Source organism: Taeniopygia guttata, chromosome 8 (assembly GCF_048771995.1).
Source record: "Taeniopygia guttata chromosome 8, bTaeGut7.mat, whole genome shotgun sequence".
Classification (NCBI taxonomy): domain Eukaryota; kingdom Metazoa; phylum Chordata; class Aves; order Passeriformes; family Estrildidae; genus Taeniopygia; species Taeniopygia guttata.
The window spans coordinates 9,539,488-9,559,016 of NC_133033.1; the positions used below are offsets into that span (position 1 = coordinate 9,539,488).

At 53.6% G+C, this 19,529-nt stretch overlaps 2 protein-coding genes across 3 annotated transcripts in view; both read left to right on the plus strand.

Annotated features, from left to right (window-relative positions):
- Positions 1-4,378: 4,378 nt before the first annotated feature.
- Positions 4,379-12,745, plus strand: LOC100225136 (E3 ubiquitin-protein ligase HECTD3). Its single transcript, XM_030278874.4, has 21 exons — positions 4,379-4,872; positions 4,954-5,114; positions 5,623-5,715; positions 6,143-6,278; positions 6,653-6,768; positions 7,032-7,145; positions 8,211-8,293; positions 8,530-8,695; positions 9,016-9,097; positions 9,352-9,534; positions 9,627-9,676; positions 9,796-9,860; positions 10,086-10,189; positions 10,439-10,558; positions 10,665-10,754; positions 10,847-11,053; positions 11,318-11,447; positions 11,834-11,908; positions 12,179-12,260; positions 12,354-12,425; positions 12,594-12,745. The coding sequence occupies exons 1-21, from the start codon at positions 4,555-4,557 to the stop codon at positions 12,676-12,678; spliced, it is 2,532 nt and encodes an 843-aa protein (XP_030134734.2). The 5' UTR covers positions 4,379-4,554; the 3' UTR covers positions 12,679-12,745.
- A 1,325-nt stretch (positions 12,746-14,070) lies between these two features.
- The window catches only part of EIF2B3 (eukaryotic translation initiation factor 2B subunit gamma), a 98,831-nt gene continuing 93,372 nt past the window's right edge, over positions 14,071-19,529 (plus strand). Inside the window, exons 1-2 of one of the 2 annotated variants that reach the window (XM_002193632.6) lie at positions 14,071-14,381; positions 17,767-17,906. In XM_002193632.6, the coding sequence (XP_002193668.2) occupies positions 14,234-14,381; positions 17,767-17,906 (288 nt within the window). In that variant the 5' untranslated portion in view covers positions 14,071-14,233. The remainder of the gene's footprint in view (positions 14,382-17,766; positions 17,907-19,529) is intronic. The other variant, XM_030278875.4, reaches the window with a different exon arrangement.

Genomic DNA, 19,529 nt, shown 5'->3' on the forward strand with positions numbered 1-19,529 from the left:
GGGGCAGTCTGGTGGCAAGTGCTGCAGGGGTGCCTTTGGCCACCAGGTGTCATAACAGACTTGCACAGCAGGACTGTGGGTGATTCCAAAGGGACTCCCATGCTTTTACATCACACAAAATCTGAGTTCCTGGCACCTCTTGCACAGCAGCAACTGCTGGGGAAGCTGCTTCCTCACAGTGAGTGGAAAATGTCTGCTTCCCTTTTGTTCTTTTATTTCTGCATCCAGCATGCTGGTGGCCTGGCAGCTGTTCTCCCAGGCTCTTTGAGCCTCAGTTTACCCTGCATGGCAGTATTACAACTAATCTATTCTAGTTCTCATGGAGATCTGCCATCAGGGCCAAGTTCATCTTCCAGATTGCAGAGGTTAAAGCAGAAGCAGGCATAGCAGTGCTGGGCTGTGCTTCCCCCCTCTCCATGGGAAAGGACATGGAGGTTTCAGGTAAACAGGAAAAGCATTTGCACTAAGGTAGTGTAGAAACCAGATACCAAGTGTTGGAGCTCCTTGAGCAGATGGACATGTGCTCCGTGAGTGAGGAGTGGGCAACTTCACAACTATTTGGAAATCTTTGTGGATCTTCCCAGCTCAGGGCAAGGCTGGTCACTGCCTAGCACTGGGAGCTGCTTGATGTTAGTCTACATTTATACCTCCAGCTTCATCTTCAGCCTGTGTGGTCTGTTGGACCTCCACTATTGTGAGTCACAGAGTCATTGGGGCCGCACTGGAGCGGGGCTGATGCTGTGAGTTAAGATTTATCCTGTCTTAATGTTTCATGGCTTTTTATCCTCTGTTGAAGGACTCTGTTATCCAGAAATCACTTCCAATTGTAAACAAAGTCCTTCCCTTGAAACATGTATTCCTAGATCTGCCGAGGAGGGTTGTTGCTAAAAGGGATGCAGGACCAGGAAAGGAGCATGTGCTGCCATCTCCTGCATCATGGTGAGTGGAGAGAGCACAGGGTGAATTAGGGAAGCTGTTTATGGCAGCCCTTGCCTGCAGCAGGGCCTTCCATGCTCAGCTGGGTGGGTGTGAAGTCCTGTCTGCTGGAGGAGGTCTTCTGTAAATCCTAGAGCTTTCTCAGAATTGATCTCTGTGGCTTTGTGGCTGATTTTAACCACCAGTGGGAACAAGAGCGGAACCAGTGCAATACTTTTCCGTGCTGGTGGCTGAGTCATTTCCTAGGGTGTCTATTAAATGGGCGTGAGTAAGCTGGTGAAAGGACTTTGATCTGCTGGCTTGCCCTCAGGAGTGTTGAGGAAGGAGCCTGCAGCGGTGAGCTGGGATTTGAAGTAAGTCATCTGAAAAGGGACTGACATTGGGATGGAATTGATATTGCTTTTTCCAACCTTGTCCTCTTGCCTCTACTGGACATCAGCAGGAGGACACATTATTTACTGAGCAGAATTAGAAGCAGCAATAAAATAGACTCATCTCTTTATTGCTGGGCAAGGGTCAGTGGTTGTTAAGTAGTTCAGGGTGGATGGATAAGATGGCCCTAGTGTTTGGTGGAGGGTGAGCTGATGTCACCCCTTGGAATGGGCAGGTTGGGAGCCAGCTAGGGCTGCTTGGGCTGATCAGTTGTGGGGGAGCAAGCGCCTCTGTCTCCCCCAGCCCTTGGAAGCAACTGTAGGTGAAGGAGGGTAACTGAGGTAAATACAGAGGTATACCCACAACACTTCAGGTTTCTCACTGAGATGTGTTTAGACAGCTCTGTTCCCTCTCATTACCCATGTACACAGCCCCAGCCTTCCATGATGAGGAGAGAGCTGCTGTGCAAGGCGACGCTGAGAGCAGAACCTGGCTGAAGTGGTGGGATCCTTCCCTAGAAGCATTGTGGCACCTCTATCTTTGGAGATGCTCAAGACTTCTTGTACAGCCCTGGACACTGTGATCAACCTTCCGGTCTCATCATGCTGGCTTTAGATCTAGGCCCTCCCTAACCCGAAGCACTTGATGAACTATGGAGTTATTAACTAGTTTTTTCTCCTGTTTCCTGTATTTCTCTACTGTTCCTTCCAGCAAGGTCTTTTAGCATCTGAGACCTCTTACTCCTTGCCACTGAGTGCTGCCCAAGGGCTTGCTGAAACTCTGGGGAAAGGATCTAGCTGATGACCAGGATTTCTGTTTAAAAGATACTTGAAGTAACAGGACCCTGGCCCTAGCAGAAAGGGAATCACCCAGGATGGTCTGGATTTAACTCCTACAAGCATATGAGAAAAACATTATTTTACCATATAAACCATTGTTTTACTGTCTATTTTGTGTTATCACCGTCTGCATGTTGGAGAATTGCAGCAGTTGCTGCTGTGGTGGTGTACTAGGGTGGAGAGACCTGTGAAAGCCCCTCTAGTAGGGGGGAGAGCCCATGGCAGCAGTGAGATTGTTTGGTGTGTGGTCAGAGGGTCTGGAAAAACATGGCTGCTGTGGAATGATGCCAAGATAACCCACTGATTGTACTCAGTGTGTTCAGTTTGCTGTGCAAAGGTAAACAGGGAGCTGGGAGTGGCCTGGATGTCCTCTGCCTGGTCCTCTCTGCAGCATTTTAAAGCCAATCACAAACTGAATGTCTGCTGTGACAGCCCAGCGAATTGTGGAAAAGGTCAGCCTGGCTCAACTCTGGCCAATCTCAGGGGCCCAAAATAGGTGTTAGGTCAGTGCTGGGTCACATTTCCTCTCTGATCTCTAAAGCTGTGGGTAGGAACTGTCTCCTATCATGTTTGACAAGGAACAAATCAGGTGCCCCTGCCCTGGAGTCCTGCTGCATGTGGCCTGGGGCAAGAGAGTCCCGAGTATCAGGAACCAGCGGCTTCGTGTCCTCAATCCAACAACCAGTCTCAAATCACTGGAGATCAATTTTCAAGCCAGTGTCAGCCTAAAGAAGGTGCTGCTGTCTCTGTGCTGCTGAGGAGCATCTCCATGGGCCAGAGCTGCAGCTCTACAGGATGGATAGGAGTGAGTGATGGGAAGGAGTGATGTCATCATGGCTCCATGTAACCATTTGCTCTCTCCTGCCTTCAACTTGCTGGATTGTCATAGAATAGTTTCAGGGATTAACAGCACACATGTAGTCTAGCTATTCTTGTTATGCTACTAATATTCTGGAGTATGACAAACTCCAGTAGTTTGACAGGTTCTGTCTGTCCCTACCTCATGTAGGATCTAAAATAAAATAACTAACTGCTCCTGGCCTTCCTGATGATTTCTCAGGTCTGGCTGGGGCTCCTGTGTCCTTCTGTTGGGTTAAACAGTGGATGTGACACTTGGGGACATGGTTTAGTCATAAACATGGCAGTGCTGGGTTAACAGTTGGATTCTTTGAACTTAGAAGTCTTTTCCAGCCCAAATGATTCCGTGATTCTAAGCAGCAATGAAGACTGGTGTTGTGAGAGTCAGCTGGAGGTGAAGCAGAAATTGGCCCTGCAATGTCTTGCACACAAAGTAGTGTCACAGAGGTAACTCAAGAGTATTAACCGGCTTAACCTTTTGCAGCAGCTCTGCAAACCAGTGGTACAGGGTGACAGGCCCAGGAGGGCCCAGGACCTTCCTGGCTGTGGTTACTGCACATAAGAGCAAGGCACTTGGCCATTGCTGCAGTGAGGTACAGTCACACCTGTTCAATAGATAACACTGCAGGGATGATCAGCTATTGGATCTCTCTGCACTGTGCCTTTGCAGGCAAGGATGGAGCTGGAGTCTGACCTGCCAGGAGAGCAGGCATGCACCAGGGGGACCTTTGAACTCTGCCAACCTGCTTGTTTCATGGTCCTTCAACTCAGCCCTTTGTGCCCAACCTGAAGAAATTAAGGTAGCATGGGGTGGAGCTGAGTTGCTCTCTGCCACCGCCTTGCTGTGGTATGCAACAAGCAGACGTGACATGAGGTGGCACACTGAGAGTGTTGTGTGCGGGAGGGGGTTGGGTGCTTCTGGGTGTAATGGCCTCACTCCTGCTGCCAGGATGCCTCTGCCGCCTGGGATAAAACTATTCTGAGCAGGGAAGCCTGTCCTCCCCAGCAAGTGCTTGGAGCACCTCCACCTGCTGCAGGCCTGCCCAGGGCAGGGATGTAACAGCCAGAAGCTGGCACTTCCATACCAGAATTCCCACTAAACTCTCTTCCTTATTCATACTGGAGATGTAGCTCTGTGCCCTGATGCCACAGGACTCCTCTGCTTGTAGGAATGCAGGCAATGACAGAGATGTTGGAGGCCGGGAGAGAGCAGAGTCCTAAGCCAGGGCAAGGGGATGCCTGTGACCCGGGTCAGCTCCTGCCGGATACTGAAGTGGCGTAACAGTCCCATCTTGGCAAAGGGAGCCCGGAACCGGAGACCGGAGCGCCTGCTGCCCGAAAGCGATGAAGAAGCGCTGGGGCGTGCCCGGCGCGGAGGCGGCAGCTGGGAAGTGAGAGCTGCCCGAGGCGGGGCGGCCCGGAGGGAGGCGGGCACGGCCCTGCCGGAGGCGCCCCGGCCCGGCGGGCACTCCTGGGCGGGCTCGCTCGGGGCACGGTCGGGACTGCGCGGGGCGCAGCGCAGCGGCGCGGAGCCGGTGTCCGGAGCGCGATGAGGGCGGGCGGGGAAGCGCCGCACCAGGTGCTGGGCCGGCTGCGGTTCCTGCTGCAGTGCAGCGAGTGCTTCCGCCGCGCCCGGGCGCTGCCCGCCGCGCTCTGCTACGTGCCGCGGGAGGTGCAGTACAAGATCTGCAAGGACCCCGCGGCCGCCGCGGCCCGCAGCCTGCTCAGCGTGTGGGACAGCCCGGGGCCGGCGCGGGGCGGCAAGCGGGCGGCGCGGGCCACCATCGAGCTGGAGAAGGGCGGCTGCCTGCGCGCCACCGGCGAGGAGTACTGCAACAGCGCCGGGCTCTGGGTCAAGCTCAGCAAGGTAACGCGGGTGCGGCACCGGGAACCACCCGGGCGTGCCGCGCCTGCCCGACGGATGTGACAGGACGGGATGTGCCTTCAGGAGCAGCTGGAGGAGCACTCGGGCACCCGTGGCTTGGCGGAGGGCTGGGTCTTGGCGCAGAGGTTCGGAGAGGGAGGAGATAAATTAGTCCCGGTTGACTCCGTGCAGAGGATCAAGTGTCAGCATCAAACGCTGGGGGTTGATTACAGACCTTCTGTCAGGTATGGCCCGGGCGGGAACTGAGCACTGGAGGCGCGTGTGACCCGTCCCCACAGAACCATCCCAAATCCCTTGGGCACGCCCAGCACAGCCCACTCACTCCCTCCACCGCAGGTGGGACCCATCCCCGCCTAGCATCGGTGGGCAGGTGCGTGCTCCCTCGTAGATTAATCCTGTTTGCTTGTGGCAGCGCCTGCACAGAATAAAGATGATGCCAAGGGCGTTCTGAGTCATTTGAATTTGGGCTGAGCGATGTCACAGAGGCGGTGCAGTCATCAGGGGGCTCAAATTTTATTTTCATTATGTAAGGTCATGTGCAGGGTGGGATTCCCCTGCTCTGTTCCAGCCTATACCCGGGTGCAGAGACACTCATCTTTTCCACAGCTGTTCTGGGTGTCACCCCCAGTGCCCCACTACTGCTGACTACACTTCAGGCTAAGGCAGTAATGGACACTCTGAGCACTGACACATCTTTTCCATTGTGTGACTCTTCTGCCCCTGTTGCTCCAGCTGGGAACAAGTGGTGGACCTGACGTACTCCATACGCCTTGGAGAGATGCCCAGGCTCATAGAGCAGGATGAGGCTGCTGTGCAGAAGTTTCGGTATGAATGCATTTTCTAGAGCAGGGCTGCAGCGTCCTGAGGGGCTGCTGGCCAGAGCCTGGACAGGATTGCACGGCCAAGACTAGCTTCAGGGTCTGGAGGGGGGAGGATGAGTGCCATGAGATGCCTTTTACATTAGTACCTCAGCAGTGCTCAAGTGAAGATGGCCTTTGCCCCACAGACCATTGGAGTGACTGTGTACTGGCTATTCCCACTGGGCTGGAGTGGCCATTAATACCTGGTGTGCTGGTGATGAGATACAGCTGTGCCATCTGTCTGCTGCAGGGACAGTGGCCTGGCACCATGTCAATTTGGTGACCGTGAGATGCTGCAGCCAGTCTCAGTGAGGGCTCCTGCACACTGCTGGTGGGCAGGTTTGGGGTGCAGCCTGGTCTCCTCATCTTGTTAACACAAAGACTCCCTGCAGGTTCGTGCCCCCAGGCTGGACCTATGAGCATGACATGGAGCTGGGGCGCTTCCTGTACGATCACAGCGAGAAGAGGCTGCAGTGCGTGGACCGTACCAAGGAACACATCAACAGCATCGAGGTCTCCTCACACATGGTGTGTAGTGGGGCTCTTCAGCAGCCTAAAAGCAGCATAAGACACATGAGCATCACCACAGATGTGGGGTGGAGTGGCCAGCTGTGGCTGTCCCCTCTGCGAGGGGCAGGGGATGGTTGGGGGCTTTTGCTGCTCTAGCAAAGCTGTTGGGAGTTGGGTGTTGGGAGCAAAATTCCATTGTGTCTCTGGGGCACTAGGGTCCACAGCCATGCCCAGTTTGCTGTGTCAGGGAGCCACCATCCACCTACAGCCTAACAAACCAAGGGGCTGGCCTGTTCCTGACCTCCTTTGGACCCACAAAACACACCTCAGAAGAGGCTATGGTGTGTCCAAGGATGCTCATCTCCCTCCCTCTGCTCATTGCACTCTTGCAGGAGGATTGTGATGCAGCCCATCTGACAGACAACCTGAGCTACACCTTCTGGGAGAGCAACGGGCCCCCGGGGCAGCACTGGGTGCGGCTCAACATGAAGAAAGGCGTCGTCGTCAAGTGAGACCTCAGGGTGTCCCCTCCATGCCAACAGCTGTGCCAGGGAAGGGTGGGGTGTGGGGCAAAGCACCATCTTCCTCTTCAACCCAGCTTTCCCCCAGCTGTAGCTGTGGGTGTGGGGTTGAGGTGGGGACAGCTGCTGTCGGAGGCACCTCAGGAAGACACAGCTTTGCCCCAGGCCTGGGGCAACTCTGGGGGTATCTCTGGGCCCAGGCACGTCATGAGAGGTGGACAGTGCTGTTCCTTGCTCTTCTCACCCACAGGAAGCTGTGGCTGGTGCTAGATGGGCAGTCCAACTGCCATGTACCCAGGCGAGTGGCTGTGTATGGGGGAACACTAAGCCGGCTGCAGCACCTGAGAACAGTCCTAATTAACGAGTGAGTAATGAGTGCCCAGCTTGTGCCAAACTCCTGAGCTGTCTCTGAATCCTGAGCAGATGATAAAGATGGGGCTGGGCCTGGTTCTGAGTGACTTGCCAATGACTGTGGCTCTCCAAGGGTTGGAACTCCCTGGGTGTAGGCTACATCTGCTCCCACAAGTGTGGTGGTCCCTTGCTTCCATGTGGCAGTCAAGTGCTTTAATCTCCTCTCCTGCTCCTCACCCATGCTGCGGCAGCTGGCCTGCAGTATGCTTCCTTCTGCCTGGTGACTTTGGTGGTCTTTCTGCCTCTTCCTCCTCACTTCTGGGAACACACACCACTGCTGCCACCTTCCTGAGCATCTCTGCCATGCTGTAGCCAAGAAGTCCTGGAGTGCTTCACCTCTCCATCTTCACCCGGGCCCTGAGCACCCTTCTCAAGGCACCCAGGGGCTTACACAGGAGTGCAAAGGTCTCCTTCGCCTTGCCCCAAAATATGCCTGTTTGATGTTTTCTGGCTGAGCAGTGAAATCTGTCTCTGAAGAGGCACCCATGAGAACTGCAGAGGTGTCTTTTGCAGTGGCAGGAGCCAGCGCCTCCCTGTGTCTGAATGCTTGCAGTGTTTTTTCCCCATGGGCTCACAGGACTTTGATGGGACCTTGACAAGGAGTTGAAAATACACTTAGTAAATTGCTCATTTACACAAATATGTTTATTTCAAAAACACACCACCCTTGCATGACCAACTCTGCTTAAAAGATTGGTTCTGCCCTTGTGAGATGTGCTGGGACCCCCCAAGAACAGTGACATGCTCTCAGCCATCTTGTCTTTCTGTACTGCTTTGAATTTGTGCTCTTTTCTGGCTTTTTGGATGCGGCTTCCACCTTCTCCAGAACGTCTCTGTGCCTCTGACAGCCTCTTCTCTGCTTGGGCACCTCCTGCCACAGCCCTGGTGAGGTGGGGGGGCTTTTGCATGGGTAGAAGCACATCCTTGGCTGGGGAGCCAGAGTGGCCTGTGCATTGCTGGCCACCTCACCATTGTCTGTGCCTCATGGCTCTGCCATCTCCCTCCGTGCTGTGTGCAGGAGCAGCTACCGGAATATCTGCATCCTCCGCGACATGAAAACCCACATGCCCGTGCTGGAGATCCGCATCCTGGAGTGCCGGGGTGAGCCTGTGCACCCAGACTGTGGCTGCCAGCCCAGCCTGGCCCTGAACCTGCACTAGTCCTGACCCTGCAGCTCTTCCTATCACACTTGCTGCTTTTTGGGATCCACTGGTGGGAAGGTTGAGGAATGAGTTTCATATGAGACGCTGCATGAGCTGGCGGCACCTTGCCTCTTGTTGCAGCATCCAAGCCGTGCTGGCTGCAGCACATGCAGCATCACTGTTCTTTCTTGGCAGACGAAGGGAACAATGTCCGTCTGCAGGGGATTAAGATCGTGTCCTTCTACGAGTGGGACCTGGTCCTGAACACCAGCATGCTCCAGCCAGCCCGGCTGGTTCGCTACCCTCTCCTGGACGGCGTGGATGCCGACGTGCTATACCGGCGGGCTGTGCTCATTCAGAGGTACGGCACAGGGATGCCCCAACTCCTGCAGTGAGCTCAGTCCCAAAAAGCATCATGCCTTGACCTGCAGGGCAGCCCCAGGCTGGGGTCAGTGATTCAGCTGCAGTGCAGTAGCATGGGCTGGGCTGCCCTTGTTTGCAGCATTTTTGGGGGGAAATGAAATAAAGCGCTTGCACAGAGGGTGCTAGGTGGGTGCTCACTTTGTGTCTGATGTCCCTCGACGGGCTGGAGGGGACCCATGTGCAGGGAGCACAGTGCCCAGGGGTTGTGCTGAAATGCCACTCTCCTGCAGCCTCTCACTGCTTCTCTCCTGTCTCAAGGTTTGTCCAGCTCTTGGAAAGTGTCCTGTGTTACCTGATCCCCCTCTCTGAGGACAGCATTGGCAGCTTCAATGCACTTAGGGTAAGAATGTGCCAAACTTCCCTGGGATGGTGCCAAGTATGGGCATCTCCTCACAAGTTCAGGTTTTCTGGGGGCTGTAGTGTTTCCTCCTAATCCAGTGGGGACAGACTATGTTAAGGCTGAGAGCTGCCATGTTTGGCATTGCCTGAGCGATGGAAGAGCATCCTCTGTGACACCAGGGCTGACTTGAGGAGAGAAGACAGCAGGTGGTGGCAGGATCAGACCTCTAACCATCCCTGCTTGTCCCTTGCTAGAGCATGAAGCCATTCCTGCTGCTCACCAAGCAGAGTGAAGCCCTCATTGCCCACTGTCTGCAGTTGTCGGAGAGCTCTGCTCCTCAGACCCTGCCAAAGCTCTACATCAACCGGCTCCTGGCCCGGGAGCACCGTGCCAACCCCACACTGGACCCCAGCTGTAGGAACGCCATCTTCACCCAGGTATGGCAACACCATGCCCTGTGCCAGGTACCTGTCACTTCAGCAGGTATCTTGCCCCCATCTCATCCCCTTTCTGCTCTACTACTCTCCAGCTGTATGAAGGCCTCAGATCTTCCAAGAACAATCAGCCCCTGGACTACAGGTAGGTCTTCAGTGTCATCTTTGTGGCGTGTCACGTCCCCAGAGCAGAGTGCAAGGGGATTCCAGGTGCTGCTGGTATGCTCAGAGAGAGATGTGCGTGAGGCTGTTGCTTCCCCACAGGTGGCCCCTGACCTGCAGCCAGTGGTGGGAGTGCGATTTTGTCACTGAGGGCATCATTGACCAAGGTGAGAGCTCTCCCCTGGTGTCTCGTGTTGGGGTGCAGCTCAGTGGGTGTCCATGATGTTCTAGCTGCTCTGGGAGAGGCAGCCCTGCTCTGCAAACATGAGATCGTCCCTGTATCTCCCCTACCCCACCAGTGCTGCTGCTGCTGCTGCCCCAGGGAGGGGGCCAGCTTAGCCAGATCCTGTGGCTCAGTGTCTGGCACTAACCATTGTCTTCCCCCGCTGCAGGTGGTGGCTTTCGGGACAGCCTGTCAGATGTGTCAGAGGAACTGTGTCCCAGCTCCAGCGATGTCCCAGTGCCCCTGCCGTTCTTTGTGCGCAGCTCCAATCAGGTTTGGCATCCCACTGTCTGCCTGTGCAGGCCAGGGGAGTCAGCCAGCAGAGCCTGGGGTGTTAGCCTTACCCTAATGCTTGCAGAGCTATTGGCTGGCAGAGCTGTGCTTGTACCTGGGTAGTGGGGATCTCCTGGAGGGGTGTAAAGGGCTGGAGAGGCAGGTGGAGAGGGGTGAATGTGGGGGAGGCTGCAGGAGAGACCGTGCTGGGCTCATCACACCTCTGTGTCCTAAGAGTCTCTCCCACAGGTTAACAACAGCAGTGACACCAGGGACATGTATGTCCCCAACCCCTCCTGCAAGGATTTCCCCAAGTATGAATGGATTGGGCAGCTGATGGGAGCAGCCCTGAGGAGCAAGGAGTTTCTGGTGAGCACAGCAGAGCCTTCCTGGCCAGTGAGGGGGCTTGGCAGGGGCCACCTTGTCTTGGGCAGAGGGGCAGGAGGAGAATGCTTGTGTCCACTCCTTTTGGCAGAGCCTGTCTTTGCCGGCACTAGTGTGGAAGCAGCTGGCAGGGGAGGAGGTCAGTTGGAGCAAGGACTTTGCCGCTGTGGACTCAGAGCTGGTGAGCAGGGCCGGGTGCTGGCAGAGCAGTGCCGTGCTCTCTCATGGCTGCTCTGGCTCCACTGTGGTGGCTATTGCTCATTTGGATTGCAGGTGAAGCTGCTGGAGGTGCTGGAGAGGGTGGACAGGGAAAGCTTTGAGTTCATGTTTGGCAGAGAGCTGACCTACACGACAGTGCTGAGTGACCAGCGCATGGTGGAGCTGATCCCCAACGGCAGCAACACCGCTGTGCGCTACGAGGACCGCAAGGAGTTCATCCGCCTGGTGCAAAAGGCTCGGCTGGAGGAGAGCAAGGAGCAGGTGACACTGTCCCCCAGGGCTGACGGGGCTGCAAGGGAACCCTGCTCCTGTGGCAAGACATCTTGGTATTTATGGGACTAGTGGTTGCCAAAATGTGCCCCCAGCTTCAGCTGGGTGGTTTCTTTATGCATTCCATGCCCAGGGTGTCCATGTGTCCTGGGGATCCCTTTTGGGGTCCTGTGGTTGCTGTCCCCAGAACCCTAGGTGGCTGCCCACTAGGCAGACCCACTGTGGTGACATGGAGCCTGTCCTGTGTCCCCACAGATTGCAGCCATACGTGCTGGGCTGCTCCGTGTGGTGCCCCAGCCTGTGCTGGACCTGCTCACCTGGCAGCAGATGGAGAAGAGGATCTGCGGGGACCCGGATATCACAGCAGCTGAACTACTGAAGTTCAGTAAGTCACAGGGCCAGCCCAGAGCTGCTCCCTGCCCTCCACAAGGGCAGGGGATCCCCTTGATAATGCTTGTCCTGCACATGCATCCTGGTCATGGGGTGCCTGAGAACCTGGGGGAGGATTAGGTAGAGGGTCCCTGGATGCTTCAGGTTTAGCAGCAAACCCCATTGGACCCTACTCTGGTCCACCTGGTCCTTAGCTGCTATGGACAGAGGTGAGTGCAAACTAGGACCTCTGTTCCTCCGCCCACCATGACACAAAGTGCTGGTCCTACTCAGGGGTGCCAGGGGTTCTCATGGGCTCACCGAGAAGCAGAGGGTCTCCTCCTCCTTTCCTTTGCTTTGCTGGGAGTTTCTAATTAAGCCACTACACATTCTTTGTTGCAGTCAAGTTTGAGGACTTCTTCTCTGCTGATACCCGTATCCAGTATTTCTTGGAGGCACTCAACAACTTCACCAGTGGTGAGTGACCCCAAGCCTTTACCTGCTCTTCACGTGCAGTAGGACGGGCTAGGGTATGGGGCACCCACTGCCCTGTGCCCCAGGGGTGCTCACCAGGTGCTTCCCTGGGAAGCGGCTGGGGTCATCCCACCTGGCCCTTCCTGGGATTCTGAGAGGATCCCTTAGCTTTGCCCCATGCTCCTGGGGTGATTTGGCAAGGCAGATCTTGCTGTGATAGCAGCGAGTGAGACAGTCCTGTCCCTGAGACCTGTGCTCTGTCCTTCCCCTCAGAGGATCTCAGCCGTTTCCTCAAGTTCGTCACGGGCCGGAGCCGCCTCCCCGTTCAGATCAACGTCTACCCCGAAAGGTCGAAGTGAGTCCATCTTGCCTGGGGTCCCTGTGCCATGCTGGGTTCCCCCATGATGTCAGGTCACTGTGCTGGGCTCTGACTCTCCTTTCTCCCAAGCTTGGATGCGTTGGACCTGATGCCACAGGCCTGCACGTGCTCCTGCTCCTTCTTCTTGCCCAAGTATTCCTCGTGAGTTGAGCTGGGGACAGGGATGGTCCCCAGTCCCTGGGGCTGGTGTTGGGGTTCCCATCAAGAGCCCCCAGGCCTTCCCCTGGGGGATGTCCTGGCAGGCGCTGGGAGGGAAGCCTGAGGTTTTCTGTGGCCATCACGGCTGTGACCTGGCGTTCCCCCTGCCAGGGCCAAGGTCTGCGAGGAGCTGCTGCGCTACGCCGTGTACAACTGCCTGTCCATCGACACCGACAAGAACCCCTGGGATGAATGAGACCCCTGTGTGCCCCACGCCACGGGAGCCTCGGGGACACTGGATTCAATAAAACTGCTGTCCTGTCCAGGTGCTCTTTGTGTCTGTGCTTCTCTAGCTCTGGGACTGGAGCATGTGGCCAGTGCTGCAGCTGGAAGGGCCAGCACAGCCCTGGCCGCGGTGCTGTGACCGCACAGGCTCCTGCGGGGCGGAGAGCAGCGCTGTGAGTCCTGTCTGCTCTGGAAATGGTGTGGGGAGCACAGCTGCAAACTGACCCCCAGTGCCTGCAGTACACCCCACACAGAGCCCCCATTGCCCCAGTACACCCCATACCCCACACAGAGCCCCCAGAGCCCCAGTACACCCCATACCCCACACAGAGCCCCCAGAGCCCCAGTACACCCCATACCCCACACAGAGCCCCCATTGCCCCAGTACACCCCACACCCCACACAGAGCCCCCATTGCCCCAGTACACCCCACACCCCACACAGAGCCCCCAGAGCCCCCAGTACACCCCATACCCCACACAGAGTCCCCATTTCTCCCAGTACACCCCACACAGAGCCCCCATTGCCCCAGTACACCCCATACCCCACACAGAGCCCCCAGAGCCCCAGTATACCCCACACAGAGCCCCCATTGCCCCAGTACACCCCACACCCCACACAGAGCCCCCATTGCCCCAGTACACCCCATACCCCACACAGAGCCCCAGTACACCCCACACAGAGCCGCCATTGCCCCAGTACACCCCACACCCCCCACATAGCCCCCAGTACACCCCATAACCCACACAGAGCCCCCATTTCTCCCAGTACACCCCCCACAGAGCCCCCATTGCCCCAGTACACCCCACACACCCCACATAGCCCCCAGTACACCCCCCACAGAAACCCTGCTGTGTCCCCAGTACACCCCCCACAGAAATCCCGCTGTGTCCCCAGTACACCCCACACAGAAACCCCGCTGTGCCCCCAGTACACCCCACACAAAACCCCGCTGTGCCCCCAGTACACCCCACACAAAACCCCGCTGTGTCCCCAGTACACCCTACACAGAAACCCCGCTGTGCTCCCAGTACACCCCTCACAGAACCCCGCTGTGTCCCCAGTACACCCCACACAAAACCCCGCTGTGTCCCCAGTACACCCCACACAAAACCCCGCTGTGCCCCCAGTACACCCCACACAAAACCCCGCTGTACCCCATTTCACCTGCAGTTCTCCCCGCGGCCGCCCGGGGCCGCTCTTCCGCCGAGCGCCCCCCGCCGCTGGGCAGGGATCCATGACTCGGCGCTCGGCATCGCGAAGTCCCTGCGTTCGGTGTTCCTCTCGCCGTCCTGGCTGGCTGGCGGCCGCCCGCAGCCCACCGGGGAGGCGAATCGATTCTATCGGCGCTCGCCCGCGATCGACGCTCTCGGCGTTCCCGCGCAGGCGCAGCGCGGCCGCGCCGCCATTGCTGCGCTGTCAGTGCCGGGGGCGGCCGCGGGGCCGGAGCGCGGAACCGGAGCGCGGAACCGGCCTTGTCCCTCTGTCCCGCGGGGCCCCGCCTCTCTGCGCCACTCCGCCGCGCCATGGAGTTCCAGGCCGTGCTGATGGCGGCCGGAGGCGGCTCCCGCATGACGGACCTGACCTCCAGCATCCCGAAGCCGCTGCTCCCGGTGGGGAACCGGCCGCTGCTGTGGTACCCGCTGAACCTGCTGGAGCGCGCCGGCTTCGAAGGTGAGGCACGGCGGGGGCTGGGCGTGCTGCCCCTGCTCCCTGCGGGCTGTCCCCGCTCACCGCCGCCGCTGCCGTCCGTTCTGTGCCGTGTCGCAGGTGCCCTGTTGGACGGGGCAGGTGCTGCAGCGCATCTCTGCGCTGGAGCTGTGCTGTTGGCCCGTGTCACATCCCTTCCTGCACTCTCTGTGCCTGCACCCTCTAACCCTCTTCTCGCCGAGGGCCGGCGGTGTCTCAAAGCAGGTAGTAGAGAGGTGTGTGTCAGGCTTTTCTCTCAACAAGTGACAGGATGAGTCTCAAGTTGCACCAGGGGAGGTTTAGATTGGATATTACGAAAATCTTTTTCACTAAAGGGGTTTTAAAGCATTGGAACAGATTGCCCAGAGAAGTGGTGGTGTCACCATCCCTGGAAGTGTTCAAACGCCATGAGCATATGACACTTGAGGACGTGGTTTAGTGGTGAATGTGGTGGTGATGCTGGTTGGTCGGACTTGATCTTCAAGATCTTTTCCCACACTGCAGCGATTCCCTGATTCGAGGCCTTTCCCACCACTGGTGTCGTTCCCTGGGTCGCTAACCTTGACTCTCCCGTGTTTCTTTCTCTGAGTCGTTAATGGCAGCAGCGTGGGAAGTGTCAGCTCTGCGGGTGCCTCGTGGTTTGTTGTTTCAGCCTGGCCGAGTTCAGGGCTGCTGCTCTGGCTGAGGCTCAGTCCGTGGGGCAACAGAGCCAAGTGCTGGCCTTTGGCCACAACAGGGCGGGGACAGTGGCAGACTCGTGTTGCTCACCTGTGGGCTTTGTTTCACACCGGGATTAGGGTGGTATTTAGTACCTGGTGAGCTTCTTCAGTATCTTTTGAGGTTAGGCATTTGTTCACCTTTTCAGTGCTGGACCAAATCTTTCTGTGGCATCCCCCCAGCTTCTTATAAAGCTTCTTCCTGACACCTTTAAAGCGTCCGGATTTTTTATGTTTCTGATTGTTTTTTGTGTTTCTGGGTCTCTGTGATTATTCTGTACTTCATCCTGAATCTCTGGCTGTTTTCCTGACTACTTCTATCTTCTGTGAAGATGTAAAGATCAGCTCATGATTATCCATGTTAGCCTCTTACTATTTCAGTGTGAAGGAACAAAACTAAGAGCAGACTTTGCCTTTATTCCGTTTCATAAGAAAATCCTAAAGAACTTCTGTTCTTTGGATTTGTTTTTTTGTTTGTTGTTTATTGAAATCTGCATTCTGAATGTCTGCCTTCTTTGCCTGTTCTGCTGTCTCTTTTTTTTTTTTTCTTTTGGCAATACTTTTATCCTGCAATGGAAATTTAGATAGCTAAAATCTTCTGTGTAATCAGTATTGTGCTTTGTCTGGCTCTTTATTCAGAAATAACCATTTTCATTTGATGCTCTTGACCACAAGTAGCCGCCCCTCTATTCAGTCCGGGTGAGGCACATCTGGAGTGCTGTGTCCAGTCCTGGGCTCCTCAGGACAAGAGGGACATGGAGCTCCTGGAGCAGGTCCAGTGGAGGGTAACAAAGATGAGGGAGGGACTGGAGCATCTCCCTTATGAGGAAAGGCTGGGGGAGCTGGGCCTGTTCAGCCTCGAGAAGAGACAACTGAGAGGGAACCTCATCAATGTCTGTCAGTATCTGAAGGGAGGTGTCAGAGGATGGACCAGGTTCAGCACAGTGGTGCCAAGCAATGGTACAAGAGGAAACAGGCAGATTCCCAGGAAGTTCCACCTGAACATGGGAAAAAACCTCTTTAATGTGCGGGTGACCGAGCACTGGGACAGGCTGTGTAGGGGGGTGTGGGACCTCCCTCACTGGGGATATCCCAGAGCCATCTGGACACAATCCTGTGCAACCTGATTTGAGATGAGGCTGCTTGAGCAGGGAGGCTGGATCAGATGACCCAGGGTGGTCCCTTCCAGCCTGAACCGTGCTGTGACTGTGTGATAGTGCTGCAGTCAGGTCTTTCTCCTTTCTCACATGTAGTGCTTCAGCTTCTCTCTCTCCAGTGAAAATGTGGGCATGCAGGGTTGTAGTCAATACATGTATTCAGCTTTAGTAAGCAAACTGCCACCTTCCTGCTCCTTCCTTGCTTCACGCCCATGACCAAGCTGTGCATTTTTTTTATTAAATGATCCAATGGCATGAATTCTCTCCCTGGATGATTAGTTCCTCATACTTGCTTATGTAAGTAAGTAGGTGTTTCATGGGCTGACTCACTGTGTCTCTTTTGCCCTAATTGCAAGTGCTTCATGTCTCCTAATATTTAGGAGACCTTTGCCCAGCTCACCAGGTTTATGCTGAACAGTGTGAGCTTAAAACCTGCACCTGACACCAGTTCCACCTTCAGCAGCTAATTCTTTGCCTAATTCAAGGTGTGCTTTTCTCTGGGTTCTTCAGTCTCTTTTGCATCCACATTGGCATCCAGTATGGGAGTGGAAAAGCAGCCATGTCTCTGGCACCAAAATGCCACACAATTCTGATGTTTACAGTACCTTCCTCTTTTCTTTTAATAGATTCAAGATGAGTTTAGTTTTGATTGATACAGATTTATTCCTGATGTGTTTTCATCTTGCCTATACTATTATTATAATTATTATTTATTATTTCACATAATTCTCTGTTAAAATTTCATGTGGAATACAATGTTATAGTGTTTAGGTGTTTTGAGGGGATATTTTAACTGGAAAATTTGATTGTTGCTTTTCCTTTCTGTTCTTTAGACTGGGGGGAAAAGTTTTCTTGTCCTCTGGTTTCCTCAGTCTTTTCTTTGCAGAGCTTCTATTCTCACATTCTTCATTTTGGAAAACATGCTTTCATGCCAGTGTTGATTTCCTTCAAATATGCATTTATCCTTTTTCTTTTGTAGATGGAATGAATTTGTGCTCATATATTACTCCACTTTCTTGCCAAGCTGATGCTAAGAAATAGTTTAACCATTGTATTGTAATAGTGTGGTTGGTGTTGTCCACAGAGGATTACACAGGATCGAGGCAGCAAAAGACAAAGCTCTTAAGTGTTGGTGACATGAACACGGGGTCTCATTGGTCTCTTTGAGGACATATGGTTTGAGGTTGCTGGTTAATGATAGAAGTGTCTGTTCTATCTTCCAAACTCATGCCACACATGCATGTGTCCCTTTCAGTAAGAACCTCCACCCAGCAAAGCAGGGGAGATTGTTTTCACATTCATTGGAGTTTAATTCTTTTTTTTGAAAAGTTACTGTTGCCAAAAGAGCTTGACTGGGTGGAGAACCCAGTTATGTTACTCAAGCCTTTTGACAGTGCCATCAGCTTTTCTAAATAAAAAAGTGGGTGTATCCTATTTGTGATAAATATTATTTAGATTTTTTTCTGCTTCATCTCATCTCACTCTCCTTTGTTCTAGAAGTCATTGTGATTACAAGGAAGGAAATCCAAAAGATGCTAAACCTGGACACAAAAATGAAGCTTGATTTTGTGTGCATCAGTGACAACATGGACATGGGTACAGCAGATTCACTGAGGCATATTCACCAGAAAATTAAGGTATTACTGTCTTTTATTGACCTTAACTAGGGGGGAGTTATTTGTTTAAATTTTTTTTTTTTTTTTTGCTACGATGTAAGGAATGTCCTGTGTAATGATACTGTGCATAACTGAATTTCTTGGTCTTCAAAAGAGCTGAATTTTGTAAGGTCACCTCACAGGCAAACTCGTGCAAAGATCCTGAATGACTAGAATTGAGAGTTGGGAATGGTGGAGCCTGTTCAGACTGGGCTGCTTCTTGGTCAGTGTTAGATTTCTGGCAAGGTAATTAAAAGGTTGTATTTGTTTCTGTGATTTTTTGATACAAAGTGTGAGATAGTTGTTGTCTTGTCTACCTAGTGCTTGGGGGAGTAGCTGTGCACAAACGTTCTTTGCTGTCTAAGGCAATGCAGTGATGCTCCAGAAAGTTTGTGTTCACTGCTGGCCCTGACACAGCCATGCCTGAACTGTTGGGTCAGTGACTTGTGCTTGGCTTCACTTTTCTTCTTTTTCTGGGCTTTTGCTCCCTTGGTCCTACAGTAAGCTCTTCAGTAAACAGTGCCCAGATGTGATAAAGGGCTGCTGTTCAAATAAAACCAGCAGTTTATAGAATTTTAATTTCCAGCTGCATAATTAAAACACTCCCATGTAAGGCACAAATGCTGCTTGGAGCTCTTGCTGTGATCTGGGACGGACTTTTGTTTTTGTTGTTGTCATAGACTTAATCATAGGATTTGTTCCCTGTCTGTTTAGGCCATCTTAGCCAAATTGCCTGTTTAAATAAATATTGCAACAGAACATCAATGAGTGCTTAAGTCCTGAGGTTTCTTTTTGAAGCTCTTTTTGAAGCTAATAAAGTACAGTATTACAAGCTATAAACTCCCAAGAGAAAGACTCCATTTGAGACAAGGTGAAACTTCAAGGCAAATATGGATGTGTAGATGGCACAAGACACATCTGACAAGGGATTCATGCACAGTAGTTAGAGGGTGCACTAGTGTTTAGAGGGTGAAGAGAACAGATAACAAAGAAAATCAAAATTAACACTAAATCAGTTTAACTGAACTGACTGTTTCAGTCATGTGGAGAATAACGTTTTGTCATAACTTAGTTTGGCAGTATTTTTTTAAATACCTGCGTGCAATAAGGAAGTATCTGCACTGCAAATTGGGACCCTGACCTTACAGTTTTATTGCCTGATCAGTGACAAGCCCATATGTTGGGGTGTCTGTCTTTTTGGTTATCCAGACAGGTCTTCTTAGGGGCTCTGGGAGGCAGCAAGTAGAGTGTCTGTGAGTTAGAAAATAGTGTGTCTTCACAGGCGGCAGTGTTGATCTTCTGTTTATTTTCCAGAAAAAAGGCTTAGAGAAGATGTGAGGTAGTCCTGAAAACCACACAAGTTTTCCTAAGTCAGATGCTATGTATGAGTGGCAGCAGCTGCTTCTGCCTTTTTTATTCCATGTCTGCTTGCCTGCGCACAGAGCACAAAGTGGTCTCTTATTTGAAAGAAGCCTATACTAAGTTCTTGAGCAGATTGCTGTACTGTGTATTTTGGAGTCATTCCTCTAGTAAATGCATACCACTGGTGCACCTCTTACAGGGTATGCCCTCTCCTGTGTGATAGAGGTGAGAGAACTCCACAGT